At 38.1% G+C, this 22,261-nt stretch overlaps 1 protein-coding gene across 1 annotated transcript in view; it reads left to right on the plus strand.

Annotated features, from left to right (window-relative positions):
* Positions 1–22,261, plus strand: part of ADGRV1 (adhesion G protein-coupled receptor V1) — a 594,013-nt gene that overhangs the window by 198,032 nt on the left and 373,720 nt on the right. Inside the window, exons 60-65 of the mRNA XM_015140403.3 lie at positions 7,274–7,391; positions 9,552–9,675; positions 10,998–11,136; positions 11,497–11,679; positions 18,121–18,353; positions 21,121–21,269. Of these exons, the coding sequence (XP_014995889.3) occupies positions 7,274–7,391; positions 9,552–9,675; positions 10,998–11,136; positions 11,497–11,679; positions 18,121–18,353; positions 21,121–21,269 (946 nt within the window). The remainder of the gene's footprint in view (positions 1–7,273; positions 7,392–9,551; positions 9,676–10,997; positions 11,137–11,496; positions 11,680–18,120; positions 18,354–21,120; positions 21,270–22,261) is intronic.

Here is a 22,261-nt window from a genome sequence, read left to right on the forward strand (position 1 = left end):
ATAATTCCAACCTAACCACAGGACAGTGGTATTTACCAGTCAAACTCCTAAGTCTTTTTCTGGAAGAGAGGATGTGGAGGTGGAAGAGACAATCTGATTCTAAAATATACATGGAAATACAAAATGCCAAGAATAGCCAGCAGCTCGCAAAGAAGAATATGGAGGGTGGCCCTACTTAGCCAGTGTGTCATATAATACACAGTTAAAGTAAATAAGACAGTGTGATATTTGCTCTGGGATGAACAAACAGGCCAAAGAGAAGAAACTAGTCCAGATTTGTCAGTCTTTTTATAGTTTTTGCTTTTAGAATCATGTTTAAACAGTTTTCTTAATTTAATATCTAAACAGCTTTCTTAAATTAATAAAGATGAAACCAGAAGGCAATTAGTTAAAAAACAAAAATACCAATAAAACCTGATTCATAAATTTAAAAAACTTAGAAAATAAGAATTGACAAGAAGGAAGTAATTACTAAAAGAAAATATTGAAAATTGTAAGAGATTATATAAATGTAGACAAATAAATTTTTAAAACCTATGTGAAATTGGCTCTAGCAGATATACAGCAGATATAGAAAGTCTAAACCTATGCACTTTTGAAAATGAATAGAGAATAAATATTACAAACATTAAAATATCTGTAGGGGGTTTTCCAAAGGAATTCCAACAAATATGCTTACATTGTCCATGTCTACATTTTTTTTTTCAGTCTAGTGACTCTTCTTCAGAGCCTGCAACATGAGATGGCACAGAAACAAATACCTTTTTGCCCTTCAGTATTGCAATATGTGATTAAGGAGGTCATCAGTGATGCTCTCTGGCAGTCTGTTTGCCATGCACCTGTTCTGCCATCATTTTTGAGGTGTGATTACCCTGATGGCATTAAATCTCAAGGCAGATGTTGCAAGTATATCATCCACTTACTTCTCAGATTCTGACAAATTATGACTCATGAAACATCTAGGTTGTGTGCCCTAGCCATGATCTGAAAACTTCTCACCTGAGGAGCATTTAGAATTTAGAAATTAGTTTCAAATATCTATAAAGATTTTCCTCAGTAATAAGAAGCAATAATTTTCTGGTTACCAGATTCTTACTGCTATATACACTTCCCAGGTGATTAAAAAGGTTTTCTTGTTTTGAGCATAAAATCTACACTAAAATGGCAAATAGTCTGATCTTTTCCTCCAGCGAATAAGGTCATTCGTTTTTAGAGTACTGCATTAGGAGGGATGGTGTTGTTTCTAGATTCCACTCTCTCCATCTACTTGTTTAGTCATCTGCCTGGTATATTTCATGTACAACTGTGTAACGGCTCCATTGTTTTTGTATGTCTATGTCTGAATATGTGCAAAGATCTGTGTCTCCCACAGGTTCTAATTGGTTTTGAGGATGCCTTTCATCATCTCTCAGTTCTACTCATGGCTAGTGGTATCCACTGCATCAGTAATGCCTAGGTGGATCTCCATTCCCACAAATCGTTCTCATAGCAACTTAGTATTCACATTGGCAATAGGGAAACCTAGTCTACAGAAGCTGTTGTACCTACTGTACATACCAGGTTGTACCAATACTTACTGTGTAAATATTTCCTGGACTTTCTCAAAATGTAACAGTGACTGTAGATTCACCATTGCCCATCTTACAGGGAAAGTCTCACAATAATTCTGTTCAATCCTACCTTTGGTAACAGGGCAAAGTTCTTCTTTCCTATTTCTACTTTATGCAGGACAACTAAGCTCCATACTCTGTTTATAGAAACATACAACTCTCTGGAACTGATGAATGGTCCATAGGTGATAAGTCAGGGGGATATTGCACTTTACCTTCCTTGGGGAGAAAATTATGAAGTGGAGATTGGTGTCCAGAGGCTTTTTAGGAAGTACTCTTGAGGTCAACACCTGTGTAAGTGGAAGAAGCAGGATTGGGCAGGGATGAAGGCAAACCATGAGGCAGTTGAAACTGACACTATAGTATACTACAATTTATTTTGAAATGGGACTGACCCTTCAGAGCTGTCTGAGTTAGAATGATGTTAAGTTTTATAATCTTGTGTTGAGCAGTCATTGTGTGTGGAGCATGCCAGGAAGAGCATTTGACCATGTGGGAAGGGGTTGTCTTCAGATGAGGCAATTTGCAAAGGAGCCTGACAGATGAGAGTTGTCTGCTAGAAATGCTTCCAGCAGACAGGATAATGAGTCCTTTCCAGGAGGGGAATCTTAGTGAACATCAACGCGTCCACCACAGAGATGCAGGGTAGGTCCACGTTCAAGAGAAGATTGTTCTGAAAAGTTCTCCCTCTCTTTCCCTTGGTCTTTTATGATATAACTTATTCTTTCACTGCCCACTTTGACTCTTTGCCTTCTACCCATTCCTGCTTCCTTCCCGCCCCATCCACTTTTGTTGGTCCCAAGAGTATTCCCTATTATGTCTTTCCTCTCTTGTCTTTCTCTTAGCAGAGTAACTTATAGAAACTTTGTTAAGTATCACTGTAGGCTGGTAAAAATAAAATGGTCCTGGGAAGATAAGAGGAAAGGAAATATACAGAGAACAACTACGCCAATACTTTGAGAATCATGATGCTTATCATTTTTATCTCTACCTTTTCCTCCACATTCTAAAACAACTTTAATTTGTCCTATGCATCACTGATTAAATTTTCTGCAGTTTGAATTCTGCGTTTTATTGTTTCTCATGAACATTGTAGTTTTGCAATTGCATTTTTTCTTTGAGATTTTTATTATTAAATAGTGTTAATCTCTTCACTTAAGCTTTTGTTTCTTCATATTTGCTTATTGTTAAGCTTTTGTTTCTTCATAGTTGCTTATTGTTATTTTTACAATATATGCATTTTAAAAAATTTTGTAAGGGCTTCTAGGAAAATATGTACTCCCTGCCTGAGACCTCATTAGATGTACTTATGAAAAATCCGTAATTCTGGGATGCAGTGCATCACTGTCATTCCTTTTACTCTCTACATATTATGAATTGGAAACTCAGAAGCGATATAAGGAGGAAAGAGCTGATAACAGTGGGAACACTAAAGCTCTGAGGTAGGTGGCAACCAGTTATTCTTGGTTAGTGTAGTCTCTGTGGCCTGGAGTTCAAAGAAGTCAGGAAATGGGTCTTACCCCCAGTATTAGTTTGTTCTCACACTGCTAATAAAGACATACTCAAGACTCAATAATTTATAAAGGAAAGGAGGTTTAATGGACTCACAGTTCCACATGACTGGAGAGGCCTCACAATTATGGCAGAAGATGAAGGAGGAGCAAAGGCATGTCTTACATGGTAGCGGGCAAGAGAGCATGTGTAGGGGAACTGCCCCTTATATAAAACCATCAGATCTTGTGAGACTTACTCATTATCATGAGAACTGCATTGGAAAAAACCCACCTCCACGATTCAACACCTCCCACCAGGTCCCTCCAATGACATGTGGGGATTATAGGAGCTACAATTCAAGATAAGATTTGGGTGGGGACACAGCCAAACCATAGCACCGCCTCTGTTGTTCTTCCTGTTATTTAGGTTCATGGCATGAAATGTGTATCCTGTGGTCTACTCCAAATTGATTCCTTCATTAGTGAAATTGTACCTATATTTTAGAAACATTTTAATCTTTAGTTTCTTTCTTTCTGTCAGTCTTGGCCCTTTATGGTGTTTACATGTGCGTTTGAAGAAGACATAATTCACTCAACCAGTCTCTGCCAGTTTAACTCAGAAGTCTCTTTCCTCCATCTTTGTTTAAATTTGCTATAAAAATATATGTGCTCATGGAAAAAAATAAAAATAAAAATAAACACCTCAATCAGTACACAAGGATGTAGAAAAACAAATAAAATTCTCCTGACTCCTTCTGAATCTTGCATTCCTACTTCCTAGAGGTAACCGCTATTGACAGTTTTTTATATACCCTTTGAAAAATTTTCTATGCGTATCCAAACATATGTATCTTATTCTTACACAAATGGAATTTTACACTGCAATCTGTTCAGTAGCTTGCTCTTTTTACTTTATAATCTATCTTAAACATTTATTTTTCGTACTAGCCAAAATCCATTGCACTAAAAAAATTGGTTACATGTTTTTCATTGCCTAGATTCCCCTTATTATTTGATACTATTGACATTTCTTCATGAGCACTGGTTTACTGTGGTGTTTATAGTTCTCTTACATTTTTTCTGTCTTTCTGGGATTCATATTTCTTGTTTAGTATTTAATTCTGTCTAGTTCTCCTTTCCCGAATGTTTATATACTTTCGCAGACTTCTATCACCTATAATTTGTATTATTTTCCTCTCCTTTACTATCTTCACAATCTTGGTTCTCTTGAGATATGGGAAGTAGCCACTGAAAAGTAAAAAGGATATAGATTTTATAGCGAGCTAGACCTTAATCCATATCTTCACTCTATTATTTAATGCCATGTGACTTTAGGAAAATTAATTTATCTCACATTTGGGTTCTTAGTTGCAAAATGGCGATAATAAGGCTTAATCTAAACAAAGGCTCTGAGCATTGCATGAAATAATATTTGTGAAGAAACTAACCAATTTACACACATTTAGAAAGTGTTTGATACAACAACTGTAATTTAGAAACATTTTAATGAAATAGCAGGCTGCTACCTCAACTTAATATCTACATCATAGGATAAAAACTAAACGCTTTAAATTTTTGAAGTTCAACACCTTTTCTACACCATAGGATAAAAAAATAAAGGTTTTAAATTTTGTAAAAATAGGAAGACTTTGTATTTCTATTTTCCTGAGATAGCCTATATGTAGTGCCATTTCTCAAACTATTGCTCTGCACTGCTATTCAGCAGAACAGAAATAATTGTTCTGAATTTTAAAGAAAAAAAGGGATTCCAGGTTCACATGGATTTGGGAAAACCTTGATTGAACTAAGTAGGCTCTTTTTATGCAGGATTATTTTTAGATACTTTAATGTACTTAAGTCCATTTTGAATCTCTAATAGAAGAAATATTCTGAATTTATTCCTCTGTGAAACTTCCCCATCACCTTTTTATCCGAGAACATTTATTACTATCTTCTATAACCATTGGCTGGAATTTTCCACCTGTAGTCACCCTTTTCCCCCTCTTACTGGTCGTAGATTTCTTTGAGAAATGAAGAGCATATGGTATGAAGAGCTGCCTTACATATACAGTAGATAAGGTGGAGGGCAATATAAACATAAAATATAGTTGATTATCATGATTCACAGTAGCCAATCCTTATCATTCACAATCCCCCACTTGTGAATTTCCCTACTCACTAAGGTGTATTTGCAACCTTCAAAGTCGATACTCCTGGTGTTTTCATGGTCATTCAGGGACATACAGAAAGTGTTGGAGAATTTGATTCACCTGATTTGTACATTTACAGCCGAGGTTGAACAAGTCAACACATTGACTTTTTGTTTCAGCTCTCATGTTGCAAACAAATGTTCTTTTTACAGTCCATTTATTATCACTTTTTAAAATTTTTGTGCTTTCTGTTGGTGAGTTTACTGTTTAAATTTGCCCCCAAGTATAGTGCTGAAATATGGTGTTCCTAAGCACAAGAAGGCTGTGATGTACCCTAAGGAGAAAATATGTATATTAGATAAACTTTATTCAGGTGTGAGTCATAGTGCTTATTAAACATGAGAAATGTATTTGAATGATTCTAAGTTTTTGCTAATATGCACATGTCTGCAAATGACCACAAAAGTTCTCAATATTGATTTTGGAGTTACAAAATTGGGTGAGTAAACAAATGTGCAAATAAGGAATCCAAGAATAGAGGAACCAACTGTATATAAAATCAGTAGCACCTTGGAGAAATTACTGTACATATAAATACGTATGTAAAGATGTTCATGGCAGTATTATTTGTAAGAGTAAATAGCCATTGTCAGATAAATCTTGCAAATAGTTTAAAGGCAAACAATGGAATCCCCACAGCAATGAAAATAATACATTGAGTCTGAGAGCGATGGCTCACGTCTGTTATCCCAGCATTTTGGGACGCCAAGCCTGGTGAACCATTTGAGGTCAGGAGTTTGAGACCAGCCTGGCCAACATGGCAAAACCTCATCTTTACTAAAAACACAGAAATTAGCCGGGCATGGTAATGCACACCTATAGTCCCAGCTACTCGGGAGACTGAGGCAGAAGAATAGTTTGAACCTGGGAGGCGGACGTTGCAGTGAGCTGAGATCATACCACTGCACTCCAGCCTGGGTTACAGAGTGAGACCCTGTCTCAAAAAAAAAAAAAAATACATTGAATCTACATATGAAAATATGGGTAACCTCAACAGTGTGCATTGAAGGAAAAATTAAGGAGACATAATGCATTTTAGAGTGAATAATAGGATGGGAAGAGTTTTGAAAAGGGAGATTGAAATGGGCTGATAAAGGGGACAAAAAGAATAAATTATAATAAAAGACCATTTGTTGTCCAGTAGAAACAATGCTGCTGACAGAAGGACCAATTCAAACTATACACTTGAGATCCAAGAAAAAAAAGTAAGAAAAAATAAAATCATTAACATTCTTATGAATTACCAGTAATGAAAAACAATGTACTATGAGAAAGAAGTATAAAATACCTAGGAATAGATTCAGCAAGAAACAAGTGGAACTGATTAATAAATAAAGATAAAAACAAAATCTTAAAGGTGAAGGTAAAAGAAAACTGAAACATGCATATAAAATACCAAGTTCCTGGATAGAAAAACTACATTTTCATATGAATTAGGCCCTTTACTGCTACCTTTAGATACTTTTGTTAGCTGGAAGGTGCCATTACTAATTTAACATCAGCAAAATATACTATGAGTTGGATATCCAGTGATGATGAACAACGGCTGACATCTCAGGACTGTCGGTTGTCCCTACAACTGTAATCTAATGTCATTCACACTTTTTTTCCTCCTTTGAATGGAGCTGTTTCTTATAAATATTAAGTCTGTGGCCTTTGTTTACATAATTGTGTGATCATTTAGCTTTCTTTAAAGATTGGATTTTCAACGGTTAAAATTTTTCAGTAAATTTAATGGTTGTATTCTTTTCCCATTTTCCCCATAAAGAACCCAAATGGAATTTGTATTCAGAACTGATTTTCGTGGAGTAATTCTTTCTAGGTGCAACTTATAAGTCTAGTGACAAAAAAGACACCCTTAAAAGTGATTATGGACATAAACATTATTCTGCTAATGACAACATTCAAACTTTGGCTTTGGTTAATCTGGAAAATGCACTGTTTCTGTCATTGGATGTAGACTGAGTCCCAGAAGACAATTGTGTTGCACACACTTCAAGACACAGTGTTGGAGGAGGACAGGCGTTTCACCATTCAGCTGATATCAATTGATGAGGCAGAAATATCTCCAGTAAAAGGTAAGAGAAATTCACATTTTTGGAAATTAAAAAGTAAGTTCTCAGAAAAAAATGTAATAAAATAACCCATAGTTACAAAAATGGGCAGTGTTAGGTTTTATAATTCCTAAAACATAAAGATACCATTTTCCACATGTATTAAAGGTTAAGAATGTTTTAAATTAAAATTACAATACCCAATCTTGGTAAGATCATAGGTCAAAGATTTCATACTGCTTAGTTGTGTAATTTTTTTTTTAATGAAGATGTTTATTGTAGCAGTGTTTATAAAATGTAAAATAAAATATGTCAGCTTCCTAAGTGGTCCAATAGTAGGAGACTAGTTAAATGTGTTAGAATACTATGCAGCCATTCAACATGATGTAACAGGAAAAACTGTTAATTACATTAAAAAATAAGAACACATAACTACATGGATAACAGTCACATTAAGAAAACAGATTTTACAACAACATGCTAAATGTAATCTGTTTTGTCATGTGCATGTCTTACATGAGGTTGGAATTATTGATTTGAAATGTTAATAGTGGTTTTTGATTACCTGTATTTTTAAAACATATTTACAATTATCACACATTATCTTTGTAATAAAACATTATTTTTAAACGTTTCATATTATGTTTAGCATTATAGCCTATGTACATCTATTTTCATCTGAAAGTAGTTACTCAGATATTTTGACATTTCAGAAACAGGCATTTTAATTCTCATTTGCCTCCAGTTGATATGATGATTTGTTTCTTGGATCCATAGAGAAAAAATTAATGATTCTAAAATGGTTTTATTGTGCTATAAACAATAATAACCAACCATAAAAAACTGGTTCAGAAACTTTTAGCATGAAAATTTGGTGATTGTTACATTTCTTTTTTGCCATCAAGAACTCCATTCTATGCAAGGGTCTGTGGCTAAAAGCAGTTTTCATGTCCAAGGAAATTTTTAGAATTGTAGAGTATCTATCACTATATATACTTAGGGTAGTTATTCTTTCTGCATTTTTGTTTAGGATATTTTCCAACAAGGGAATCATATCATTGCACCATATTCTTTTATAAGTCTTTAGTTAGCTTTAGTTAACTCTTTCATAGATCTTGTTATCCATATCATGTTAAAATGACAGATGTCACATCGGCTAATCAAACATAGAAGAATATATCATTGGATCAGGATAAATCATTTACCATACTAAAAAATATTTTTTGAGGCAAGATCTTGCTCTGTCACTCAGGCTGGAGTTCAGTGGTGTGATCACAGATGCCTGCAGCCTTGAATTCCCAGGCTCAAACAAACCTCCCACCTCAGCCTCCTGAGTAGCTAGGACTACAGGCATGTGCCACTATGCCCAGCTAATTTATTTTTATATTTGCAGGGATGGAGTCTCCCTATGTTGCCCAGGTTGGTTTTGAACTCCTGGGCTCATGGGATCCTCCCACCTCAGCCTCCCAAAGTGTTGGGATTACAGGTATGATCCACTGCACCTAATTCTTAATATACTTCTGTCTGACTGTGACACTTGCTGTGACAAGCCACTGTTGATTCCATTAATCCATTGTCAAGCCAAATGAGAGTATAATGATCTAGCTCTTTGTGTCATGAACCCCTAATGTGTGTTTCTGGAAACAATTTTCTTTAAGTTTCTGCTAAGTTATATGGATACTCAAATACTTGATACAGTTTTTTATTTCATCTTAGTAGAAATATTTGACACAGGTTTATAAATGCTTACAGTCAAATGATAGAGTCAGAAAATTAAAAATGAAAAAGTGCCCCCAAGAAGTCTTGCTTTTGCCACATAGCCAGTTGACATAGCTGTGTAGCCAATTGCAGTGAGCTGCAAAATGGTTACTATAGAAGCAAATTAATGCCAATGGTAGAGGAGCCCTTGCTTTTCATGAGAGTGATAGGGAAATTACTGCCAATTTTCTTTCTGCCCCTTTCATTAAAATGTAATCTTGGGCAAGTGATTTGCATCCATGTCTTCAAGACCTCATTGTGCTTCAGTGTCATCACAGGTAAAATGAGGATTTTAATATCTAACTTACATGAGAGTCATGAGAATGAACTAGATTCCTGTGTGTAAAGTGCTTAGAAAGTTGCCAGGCATATACTAAGTGCTTGTGTGCATCTGCTACAAAGCGGTCTATATCATCTTGAATTTAGGTAGTGCATCAATAATTATTCGGGGTGATAAGCGAGCATCAGGAGAAGTTGGGATAGCTCCGTCATCTAGGCACATCCTCATCGGGGAACCCTCAGCAAAATATAATGGTACCGCTATTATCAGGTAAGGACTTCATGATTTTTCTTTGCCTATGTGGAGGTTACAAAGTTTTATTTAAATAATTAGTCTTAAATCCATCATTCTCAATACATACATAGTCTTCAAGCATTAACATCCTATATACTGTTAACATGCTGTGGAGAGGAGAACAAATTTTGGGCAGAAATTGAAGTAATATCCTGACCTATCTTGATGTTAGATCATGAGAAGGTTTCTGACTCTTGAGTGATTTGCACAAATTATACCAAGGAAAACACATGGAGTTCAGATCAGAAAATCTATGCTTTCACCTCTGTTCTGTTACTAAACATGTGATATAAAGGAGTTACTTCATCTCTGCAAGCTTGTGTGTCTTAGCTACAAAATCATTCCTTAGAAAATCATAAGGGCCAAACATTTTGCTTCCAAGTGTTCTAAAATCGGTCTGTATTAGTCTGTTCTCACACTGCTATAAAGAGCTGCTTGAGACTGAATAATTTACGAAGAAAAGAGGTTTAATTGGTTCAAGGTTCTGCAGGCTGTACAGAAAGCATGACTGGTGAGGCCTCAGGAAACTTAAAATCATGGCAGAAGGCAAAAGGAGAGCTGACACGTCCTACCTGGCTGGAGCAGGAGGAAGGGGTGGAGGGGTGCTACTTACTTTTCAACAACCAGATCTCGTGATAACTTGATCACGAAAACAACAAGGAGGAATTCCGTCCCCATGATTCAGTCACCTCCCACCAGGCCCCACCTCCAACATTTGAGGTCACACTTCAGCATAAGATTTATGTAGGGACACAGAGCCAAACTGTATCAGGGCCTATCATATAACTAAATTAGTATGATCATAGGCTAGTTTGTTTCTCGTAAATTTTCTTATAAGGGATGGGAAGCAACTATCAATGGCATAGCTGAGTTTGACTTTATACTTTATCCTCATGGTAGTTATCCAGAAGTAAGGCTATCCCTTCCCATCAGCATGCCCTTATGTGAAGGGTCTTCCAGTCTTTAGATAACTTAAGACTTTTCATATTTTGTACCTTTCGTGTTAAGTGAAAAGCCTATAAATATTAATACTTCTTTTTATTTCTTTAAACCTTCTGCTTTTAGTGATAAATTTTTGCCTGTATTCCTGTCAAGATAGATTTACACTAGCTTAATACTTTGGATGTTACTGTCTTGGAACTTTAAGACTTTCTTTGGTTTATAGTTGGTAGATGAGGTTATGTAAAAGAGAACTGTTACTGAAATGGATGAAAATTGATTATTGTTAAAAGAGAAAATGTTTAAGAAAAGTACCTTCAACTGAAATGTATTGGATATACATTTGTTTATTGTTGTAGCCTTGTTCGTGGCCCAGGAATTCTGGGGGCGGTCACAGTGTTCTGGAGGATATTCCCTCCTTCCATGGGGGAATTTGCTGAAACATCAGGAAAACTGACAATGCGAGATGGACAGTCTGCAGTCATTGTAGTAATACAGGTATCAAATTAGCTGGTTTCTGTTATGCCCTTTACTGTGTGTGCTGGTGTGTGTGCAGGTGTGAGCATGTGTGTGTGTGTATGTGGGTGGGGGGGTTAGAAGTAGGGAATGGGAAGGAGGTAAATATTCCAGCATTTATGGTTGTTGGCATGCACATGCGTGTGTGTGTGTGGATGACAATGGGGACTGGAGAGAAGGTTAATATGACAGCATTTGTTGTTGTGGAGGCACCTGTGTGTGGGGTTAAGAGTGGGAATGGGGAGGAGATTAATATTCCAAAATCTGTTATTATTTAGAGGTTAGGAGTTTTTTTTGAAATTTCACAGATTCTACTGTCGATGACTCTTTGTCTTTCTCTAGGCTTTGAACGATGACATTCCCGAGGAAAAAAGCTTCTATGAGTTTCAGCTCATTGCCATCAGTGAGGGAGGAGTTCTGAGTGAATCCAGCAGCACTGCCAACATCACGATGGTGGCCAGCGACTCTCCCTATGGCCGATTTGCCTTTTTACATGAGCAACTTCAAGTGTCAGAAGCACAGAGGGTATAGTATGAAATGCTTAAGACTTTAATATCATTTTTATTTTTACATATTAAAATGCTTTCTTAGCAAGATGGCCGAATAGGAACAGCTCCAGTCTCCAACTCCCAGCGTGAGCGACACAGAAGACTAGTGATTTCTGCATTTTCAACTGAGATACTGGGTTCATCTCACTGGGGAGTGCCGGACGATCGGTGCTGGTCAGCTGCTGCAGCCTGACCAGCGAGAGCTGAAGCAGGGCGAGGCATTGCCTCACCTGGGAAGCGCAAGGGGGAAGGGAATCCCTTTTCCTAGCCAGGGGAACTGAGACACACAACACCTGGAAAATCGGGTAACTCCCACCCCAATACTGCGCTTTAAGCAAACAGGCACACCAGGAGATCATATCCCACACCTGGCCGGGAGGGTCCCACACCCACGGAGCCTCCCTCATTGCTAGCACAGCAGTCTGTGATCTACCGGCAAGGCAGCAGCGAGGCTGGGGGAGGGGCGCCCGCCATTGCTGAGGCTTAAGTAAGTAAACAAAGCTGCTGGGAAGCTCGAACTGGGTGGAGCTCACAGCAGCTCAAGGAAACCTGCCTGTCTCTGTAGACTCCACCTCTGGGGACAGGGCACAGTAAACAATAACAAACGGAGCAGAAACCTCTGCAGACGCAAACGACTCGGTCTGACAGCTTTGAAGAGAGCAGTGGATCTCCCAACACGGAGGTTGAGATCTGGGAAGGGACAGACTCCCTGCTCAAGTGGGTCCCTGACCCCTGAGTAGCCTAACTGGGAGACATCCCCCACTAGGGGCAGTCTGACACCCCACACCTCACAGGGTGGAGTACACCCCTGAGAGGAAGCTTCCAAAGCAAGAATCAGACAGGTATACTTGCTGTTCAGAAATATTCTATCTTCTGCAGCCTCTGCTGCTGATACCCAGGCAAACAGGATCTGGAGTGGACCTCAAGCAATCTCCAACAGACCTACAACTGAGGGTCCTGACTGTTAGAAGGAAAACTATCAAACAGGAAGGACACCTACACCAAAACCCCATCAGTACATCACCATCATCAAAGACCAGAGGCAGATAAAACCACAAAGATGGGGAAAAAGCAGGGCAGAAAAGCTGGAAATTCAAAAAATAAGAGCGCATCTCCCCCAGCAAAGGAGCGCAGCTCATCGCCAGCAACGGATCAAAACTGGACGGAGAATGACTTTGACGAGATGAGAGAAGAAGGCTTCAGTCCATCAAATTTCTCAGAGCTAAAGGAGGAATTACGTACCCAGCACAAAGAAACTAAAAATCTTGAAAAAAAAGTGGAAGAATTGATGGCTAGAGTAATTAATGCAGAGAAGGTCATAAACGAAATGAAAGAGATGAAAACCATGACACGAGAAATACGTGACAAATGCACAAGCTTCAGTAACTGACTCGATCAACTGGAAGAAAGAGTATCAGCGATTGAGGATCAAATGAATGAAATGAAGCGAGAAGAGAAACCAAAAGAAAAAAGAAGAAAAAGAAATGAACAAAGCCTGCAAGAAGTATGGGATTATGTAAAAAGACCAAATCTACGTCTGATTGGGGTGCCTGAAAGTGAGGGGGAAAATGGAACCAAGTTGGAAAACACTCTTCAGGATATCATCCAGGAGAACTTCCCCAACCTAGTAGGGCAGGCCAACATTCAAATCCAGGAAATACAGAGAATGCCACAAAGATACTCCTCGAGAAGAGCAACTCCAAGACACATAATTGCCAGATTCACCAAAGTTGAAATGAAGGAAAAAATCTTAAGGGCAGCCAGAGAGAAAGGTCGGGTTACTCACAAAGGGAAGCCCATCAGACTAACAGCAGATCTCTCGGTAGAAACTCTCCAAGCCAGAAGAGAGTGGGGGCCAATATTCAACATTCTTAAAGAAAAGAATTTTCAACCCAGAATTTCATATCCAGCCCAACTAAGTTTCATAAGTGAAGGAGAAATAAAATCCTTTACAGATAAGCAAATGCTTAGAGATTTTGTCACCACTAGGCCTGCCTTACAAGAGACCCTGAAGGAAGCACTAAACATGGAAAGGAACAACCGGTACCAGCCATTGCAAAAACATGCCAAAATGTAAAGACCATCGAGGCTAGGAAGAAACTGCATCAACTAACGAGCAAAATAACCAGTTAATATCATAATGGCGGGATCAAGTTCACACATAACAATCTTAACCTTAAATGTAAATGGACTAAATGGTCCAATTAAAAGACACAGACTGGCAAACTGGATAAAGAGTCAAGACCCATCAGTCTGCTGTATTCAGGAGACCCATCTCACATGCAGAGACATACATAGGCTCAAACTAAAGGGATGGAGGAAGATTTACCAAGCAAATGGAGAACAAAAAAAAGCAGGGGTTGCAATACTAGTCTCTGATAAAACAGACTTTAAACCATCAAAGATCAAAAGAGACAAAGAAGGCCATTACATAATGGTAAAGGGATCAATTCAACAGGAAGAGCTAACTATCCTAAATACATATGCACCCAATACAGGAGCACCCAGATTCATAAAGCAAGTCCTTAGAGACTTACAAAGAGACTTAGACTCCCATTACAATAATAATGGGAGACTTCAACACTCCACTGTCAACATTAGACAGATCAACGAGACAGAAAGTTAACAAGGATATCCAGGAATTGAACTCATCTCTGCAGCAAGCAGACCTAATAGACATCTATAGAACTCTCCACCCCAAATCAACAGAATATACATTCTTCTCAGCACCACATCGTACTTACTCCAAAAATTGACCACATAATTGGAAGTAAAGCACTCCTCAGCAAATGTACAAGAACAGAAATTATAACAAACTGTCTCTCAGACCACAGTGCAATCAAACTAGAACTCAGGACTAAGAAACTCAATCAAAACCGCTCAACTACATGGAAACTGAACAACCTGCTCCTGAATGACTACTGGGTACATAACGAAATGAAGGCAGAAATAAAGATGTTCTTTGAAACCAATGAGAACAAAGATACAACATACCAGAATCTCTGGGACACATTTAAAGCAGTGTGTAGAGGGAAATTTATAGCACTAAATGCCCACAAGAGAAAGCAGGAAAGATCTAAAATTGACACTCTAACATCGCAATTAAAAGAACTAGAGAAGCAAGAGCAAACACATTCGAAAGCTAGCAGAAGGCAAGAAATAACTAAGATCAGAGCAGAACTGAAGGAGATAGAGACACAAAAAACCCTCCAAAAAATCAATGAATCCAGGAGTTGGTTTTTTGAAAAGATCAACAAAATTGACAGACCACTAGCAAGACTAATAAAGAAGAAAAGAGAGAAGAATCAAATCGACGCAATTAAAAATGATAAAGGGGATATCACCACCGACCCCACAGAAATACAAACTACCATCAGAGAATACTATAAACACCTCTACGCAAATAAACTGGAAAATCTAGAAGAAATGGATAATTTCCTGGACACTTACACTCTTCCAAGACTAAACCAGGAAGAAGTTGAATCCCTGAATAGACCAATAGCAGGCTCTGAAATTGAGGCAATAATTAATAGCCTACCAACGAAAAAAAGTCCAGGACCAGATGGATTCACAGCTGAATTCTACCAGAGGTACAAGGAGGAGTTGGTACCATTCCTTCTGAAACTATTCCAATCAATAGAAAAAGAGGGAATCCTCCCTAACTCATTTTATGAGGCCAACATCATCCTGATACCAAAGCCTGGCAGAGACACAACAAAAAAAGAGAATTTTAGACCAATATCCCGAATGAACATCGATTCAAAAATCCTCAATAAAATACTGGCAAACTGGATTCAGCAACACATCAAAAAGCTTATCCACCATGATCAAGTGGGCTTCATCCCTGGGATGCAAGGCTGGTTCAACATTCGCAAATCAATAAACATAATCCAGCATATAAACAGAACCAAAGACAAGAACCACATGATTATCTCAATAGATGCAGAAAAGGCTTTTGACAAAATTCAACAGCCCTTCATGCTAAAAACGCTCAATAAATTCGGTATTGATGGAACGTACCTCAAAATAATAAGAGCTATCTATGACAAACCCACAGCCAATATCATACTGAATGGGCAAAAACTGGAAAAATTCCCTTTGAAAACTGGCACAAGACAGGGATGCCCTCTCTCACCACTCCTATTCAACATAGTGTTGGAAGTTCTGGCTAGGGCAATCAGGCAAGAGAAAGAAATCAAGGGTTTTCAGTTAGGAAAAGAAGAAGTCAAATTGTCCCTGTTTGCAGATGACATGATTGTATATTTAGAAAACCCCATTGTCTCAGCCCAAAATCTCCTTAAGCTGATAAGCAACTTCAGCAAAGTCTCAGGATACAAAATTAATGTGCAAAAATCACAAGCATTCTTATACACCAGTAACAGACAAACAGAGAGCCAAATCAGGAATGAACTTCCATTCACAATTGCTTCAAAGAGAATAAAATACCTAGGAATCCAACTTACAAGGGATGTTAAGGACCTCTTCAAGGAGAACTACAAACCACTGCTCAGTGAAATCAAAGAGGACACAAACAAATGGAAGAACATACCATGCTCATGGATAGGAAGAATCAATATCGTGAAAATGGCCATACTGCCCAAGGTAATTTATAGATTCAATGCCATCCCCATCAAGCTACCAATGAGTTTCTTCACAGAATTGGAAAAAACTGCTTTAAAGTTCATATGGAACCAAAAAAGGGCCCGCATCTCGAAGACAATCCTAAGTCAAAAGAACAAAGCTGGAGGCATCACGCTACCTGACTTCAAACCATACTACAAGGCTACAGTAACCAAAACAGCATGGTACTGGTACCAAAACAGAGATATAGACCAATGGAACACAACAGAGTCCTCAGAAATAATACCACACATCTACAGCCATCTGATCTTTGACAAACCTGAGAGAAACAAGAAATGGGGAAAGGATTCCCTATTTAATAAATGGTGCTGGGAAAATTGGCTAGCCATAAGTAGAAAGCTGAAACTGGATCCTTTCCTTACTCCTTATACGAAAATTAATTCAAGATGGATTAGAGACTTAAATGTTAGACCTAATACCATAAAAATCCTAGAGGAAAACCTAGGTAGTACCATTCAGGACATAGGCATGGGCAAAGACTTCATGTCTAAAACACCAAAAGCAACGGCAGCAAAAGCCAAAAATTGACAAATGGGATCTAATTAAACTAAAGAGCTTCTGCACAGCAAAAGAAACTACCATCAGAGTGAACAGGCAACCTACGGAATGGGAGAAAATTTTTGCAGTCTACTCATCTGACAAAGGGCTAATATCCAGAACCTACAAAGAACTCAAACAAATTTACAAGAAATAAAACAAACAGCCCCATCAAAAAGTGGGCAAAGGATATGAACAGACATTTCTCAAAAGAAGACATTCATACAGCCAACAGACACATGAAAAAATGCTCATCATCACTGGCCATCAGAGAAATGCAAATCAAAACCACAATGAGATACCATCTCACACCAGTTAGAATGGCAATCATTAAAAAGTCAGGAAACAACAGGTGCTGGAGAGGATGTGGAGAAATAGGAACACTTTTACACTGTTGGTGGGATTGTAAACTAGTTCAACCATTATGGAAAACAGTATGGCGATTCCTCAAGGATCTAGAACTAGATGTACCATATGACCCAGCCATCCCATTACTGGGTATATACCCAAAGGATTATACATTATGCTGCTATAAAGACACATGCACACGTATGTTTATTGCGGCACTATTCACAATAGCAAAGACTTGGAATCAACCCAAACGTTCATCAGTGACAGATTGGATTAAGAAAATGTGGCACATATACACCATGGAATACTATGCAGCCATCAAAAAGGATGAGTTTGTGTCCTTTGTAGGGACATGGATGCAGCTGGAAACCATCATTCTTAGCAAACTATCACAAGAACAGAAAACCAAACACCGCATGTTCTCACTCATAGGTGGGAACTGAACAATGAGATCACTTGGACTCAGGAAGGGGAACATCACACACTGGGGCCTATCATGGGGAGGGGGGAGGGGGGAGGGATTGCATTGGGAGTTATACCTGATGTAAATGACGAGTTGATGAGTGCAGCACACCAACATGGCACAAGTATACATATGTAACAAACCTGCATGTTATGCACATGTACCCTACAACTTGAAGTATAATAATAATAAATAAATTTTAAAAAATAAATAAATAAAAATAAAATGCTTTCTTGTTTCTATTCCAAACTTTTCACAAACTGATTAATTTGCTCCAAACATCATTATTTTAGCAGATAATGTATATAATTTTACAACCTTATATTCAATTTTAACACAATCCTGGTAAATAGAACCTTTAGTTAGAGATAGTATTGTCTGGTAGATTAAACATCCAAATCAAATAAGAAAATGCTTTTTGCATAGGTTAACATCACAATTATCCGTTCCGGTGGAGCTTTTGGCCGCGTGCGACTCTGGTACGAGTGGATGAGCGGGACAGCGGAAGCAGGCTTGGATTTTGTTCCTGCCGCTGGGGAACTCCTCTTTGAAGCAGGGGAGATGAAGAAAAGTCTGCAAGTTGAAATCCTTGATGATGACCATCCTGAAGGCCCAGAGGAATTTTCTCTAACAATTACAAAGGTGGAACTCCAGGGAAGGTAAAGTAGAAAGGAAATTAGGAAAAAGAAAGCAAAAAGCAGAGAGAGAGAAAGTTCTATGGTGTAGAGATTGATACTGAGGTCTAAAGCAGTTCTTTCCCTACTGTTTCTCAGATTTGTGTTACATTAGAACAGGTCATAAAAGGGAAATTACGGCAATGACTGCTTTTTTTTTTTTAATTTTCTCAAATATAACTTCCCTCTGAAAGTTGAAAGTATGTGTTTCTATTGTGTGGACTCATTCTGGGTGGCCAGGAAGTTGAATATGATATGGGCTTCTAATTGGTGAAGAAACAGCCTAACAGCTCTCTAAATCAGAGGTCAACTGGTGTGGCTGAATTTGCTGCTTTTGATTTCCATACTTGTGAAAGGGCTAGAGGGAGGGATTTCTTTCCTTGGTGAATCTGAAGGCTGCATTGTTTTCTCTGTGGGTGAATGACATAGATGCCCCATAGTTTTAAAGTGGGGAAAATTTTGAGTGAAAGCTAGTTGGCCATTAATGTGCACCATGTTTTCAAGGAAGATCATGAATTAACCATAATGAGTCTCTTTTATTCCCTGATTTAGTGGGGCAGATTTGATGAGGTGGAAAAACATCTTTAGCATGTTTAAATACTCACAGGTTCTGCAGCGCACAGGTTGAGAGAGACCTACCAGCACCTCTGCCCGGATAGCAGATAGGTGGGCCCTTCAACTAGAATAATGCCTGCGTTTAGAAGAATCACAAAGACATTTTTCTTGTGCGTGAAAATATTTTTGCATTTGTAATGTGACTATCATGCTTTAAAAACTTTTTTAAACTAAAATATGTCACTCAGTGACTTAAGTGTATATCATCCCATCTGGGAAAAAAATATATTGTGGGCTCACATACCCTTCAAATTTTAAATTTCCCAAAAATGCTTCTGTGCCTGGCAATGAGAGTGAATTTGTATTCCTAGTAAATATAGTAAAAAGTTTGAGCTGATCACTGACTATTTTAATTAAATAAATGCAATTTGGTAAAAGCTCATTTAGTGTGAGATCATATTTGTGTTATTAACCAGCTAGAGCTTGAGGATTTTGTCTTCTTTGCTACTGTTTTTTTAAAAAGCAGTTTCTATGTAAGTTTAATTCTGGGGAAACAAGTTTTGCCTTCTAGATAAATTTCTAGGTTTTCTTTGATCTCAAAAGGTAAGTAGTACAACTAGCTAATCTACAACCCATCTCAGACTACTGATAACAGTTACTCATCATTTAATAGTCCAAACCTCAATTTTCTGATTTTGCCTTATATTTGATTCACCAACTAAACCTTTCAACACTAGGTAGCATATAAATACCAGAATAGAATTTGGGAATTGAATGAAGGACTAAAATGGTTTATTGCCATTTTTTAGCATCAGGAATTAAAGTCGTATTTTGAAGCCCTGGAAGTCGATGCTTTGATGGGAATAATATTAATCTAAAAAAAAAAACTTCTTTTGCAGAAGTATCATTACAGAAGTAAACTACCATCTATATAAAGATAGAGGAATTGGTTATGATTGGTTTCTGTAGAAATTGAAATACTTTTCTTTCTTATTTTTCTTTCTCCTTCCTTCCTTCCTTCCTTCCTTCCTTCCTTCCTTCCTTCCTTCCTTCCCCTCTCTCCTTCTCCTCCTTCTCCTCCTCTTCTCTTCACTTCTCTTCTCTTCTCTTCTCTTCTCTTCTCTTCTCTTCTCTTCTCTTCTCTTCTCTTCTTCTCTTCTCTCTTCTCTCTTTTCTTTTCTTTCCACAGTCTTGCTGTGTCACCCAGGACAGAGTGCAGTGGCATAATCATAGTTCACTGCAACTTTGAATGCCTGGAATAAAGGGATCCTCTCACCTCAGACTTCTAAACAGTTATGACTGCAGACATGTGCCATCATGTCTGGCTAATTTTTTAAGATTAGTTTTTTTTTGTTTTTTTTTTTGTTTGTTTTTTTTTGAGACGGAGTCTCGCTCTGTCGCCCAGCCCAGGCTGGAGTGCAGTGGCGCGATCTCGGCTCACTGCAAGCTCCGCCTCCCGGGTTCACGCTATTCTCCTGCCTCAGCCTCCCGAGTAGCTGGGACTACAGGCGCCCACAACCGCGCCCGGCTAATTTTTTGTAATTTTTAGTAGAGACGGGGTTTCACCGTGGTCTCGATCTCCTGACCTTGTGATCCGCCCGCCTCGGCCTCCCAAAGTGCTGGGATTACAGGCGTGAGCCACCGCGCCCGGCCAAGATTAGTTTTAAGTAGAGATAAGGTCTCACTATGTTGCCCAGGCTGGTATTGAGAGATATTTTTTTCAATCTTGATGTTTTCGTTTGAAATTTAATTAGTGTCATGACACTCACTGTTTCTTTAAATAAATCATCTTAACCTAACACTATAAATCTCAAGGCCTCCTGCTTACCTATCTCTGAGTGCACTAGGTCTATTACTGCACCTGTATTCAGCCGTGATTCCCAAAGGTTCATTTTACGACAGCATCTTTCCGATTTTCTCACAGTTTATTATCTTCCCATTGCCCACGTTTAGTAACTTTATATTAGTTTTGGCTTCGTATAGGCACCAATAATTGAGAGCAGTACAGAAATCTGTTTCAAAGTATCATTTCAGAAAAAAAAACGAGTATTTTAGTGTTGAAGATCTTTAAAAGTATTGCAGTTCTTTATAGAACTAAGTTGTAAGAGCTAAGAGGACCTTTTAATTCATGCTATGCAATTATGTATTTTTTGTTTTGTTGTATTTTATTTTATTCTAATTCGTATGACTTTGGAAGAGGGTATGATTTTACCATCCAAGAAAATGGACTTCAGATAGATCAACCTCCTGAAATAGGAAACATCTCCATTGTTCGAATCATGATAATGAAAAATGATAACGCAGAAGGCATCATTGAATTTGACCCGAAGTATACTGCCTTCGAAGGTAGGTTCAGTTAGCTAGCTTGTAAGTAAGTTTACCACCACTTTCCAAATTACATTAGTTTGAATTTCAGTGTGTACATTTTTTTTAGTTTGCTGTGGGTGTGTGTGTGTTTACACATATGCACTTTTATACTTATTTACTTATTTGAAGTACATTTTCAGTTACCTTTGGGTGGTCTTGAACTTTGCTGTGCATGGCAATGTTAGGAACAAGGCTATCTAGAAAAACTGTATTTAACATTAGGATTATTAAAATGTTTCTGTTTCAAACATTTTAATGAAAGCCTTTGTAATTTGTGCATATTTAATTTCATATATGACTAGAAATCAGTGAATATTCACTTCCTAATTAATAATCATCTTTGAAATGAACATTTTACTGGCCTAGAGATGCAGGTAGTATCTGAATCCTTGATCTTGCTTTCTCGAAACAGTCCCCAATAACAGGTTGCCTGATATTCCCAATCCTTCTCCTCTTGTAGAAGCAGAATACAGAATATATGGTTATATTCCTTCCCAGGTAGGAAGAGATGGCTGCCTTTCTAGGAAATGATTTTATTAAAATACAGAATACGAATATGACTTTAAAAATAAATATCTTATTGCTGCAATTAACCTGATTGGCTTCATTGCCTCTACCAAAATTCTTTGGTTATCTAGCCATTTTTAAAGTTCATAAAAAATTGCCTTAGAGGCTGGGCGCGGTGGCTCAAGCCTGTAATCCCAGCACTTTGGGAGGCCGAGACGGGTGGATCACGAGGTCATGAGATCGAGACCATCCTGGCTAACACGGTGAAAACCCGTCTCTACTAAAAAATACAAAAAACTAGCTGGGCGAGGTGGTGGGTGCCTGAAGTCCCAGCTACTTGGGAGGCTGAGGCAGGAGAATGGCATAAACCTAGGAGACGGAGCTTGCAGTGAGCTGAGATCTGGCCACTGCACTCCAGCCTGGGCAACAGAGCGAGACTCCGTCTCAAAAAAAAAAAAAAAAAA

The sequence above is a fragment of the Macaca mulatta genome, chromosome 6, assembly GCF_049350105.2.
Source record: "Macaca mulatta isolate MMU2019108-1 chromosome 6, T2T-MMU8v2.0, whole genome shotgun sequence".
NCBI classification, from domain to species: domain Eukaryota; kingdom Metazoa; phylum Chordata; class Mammalia; order Primates; family Cercopithecidae; genus Macaca; species Macaca mulatta.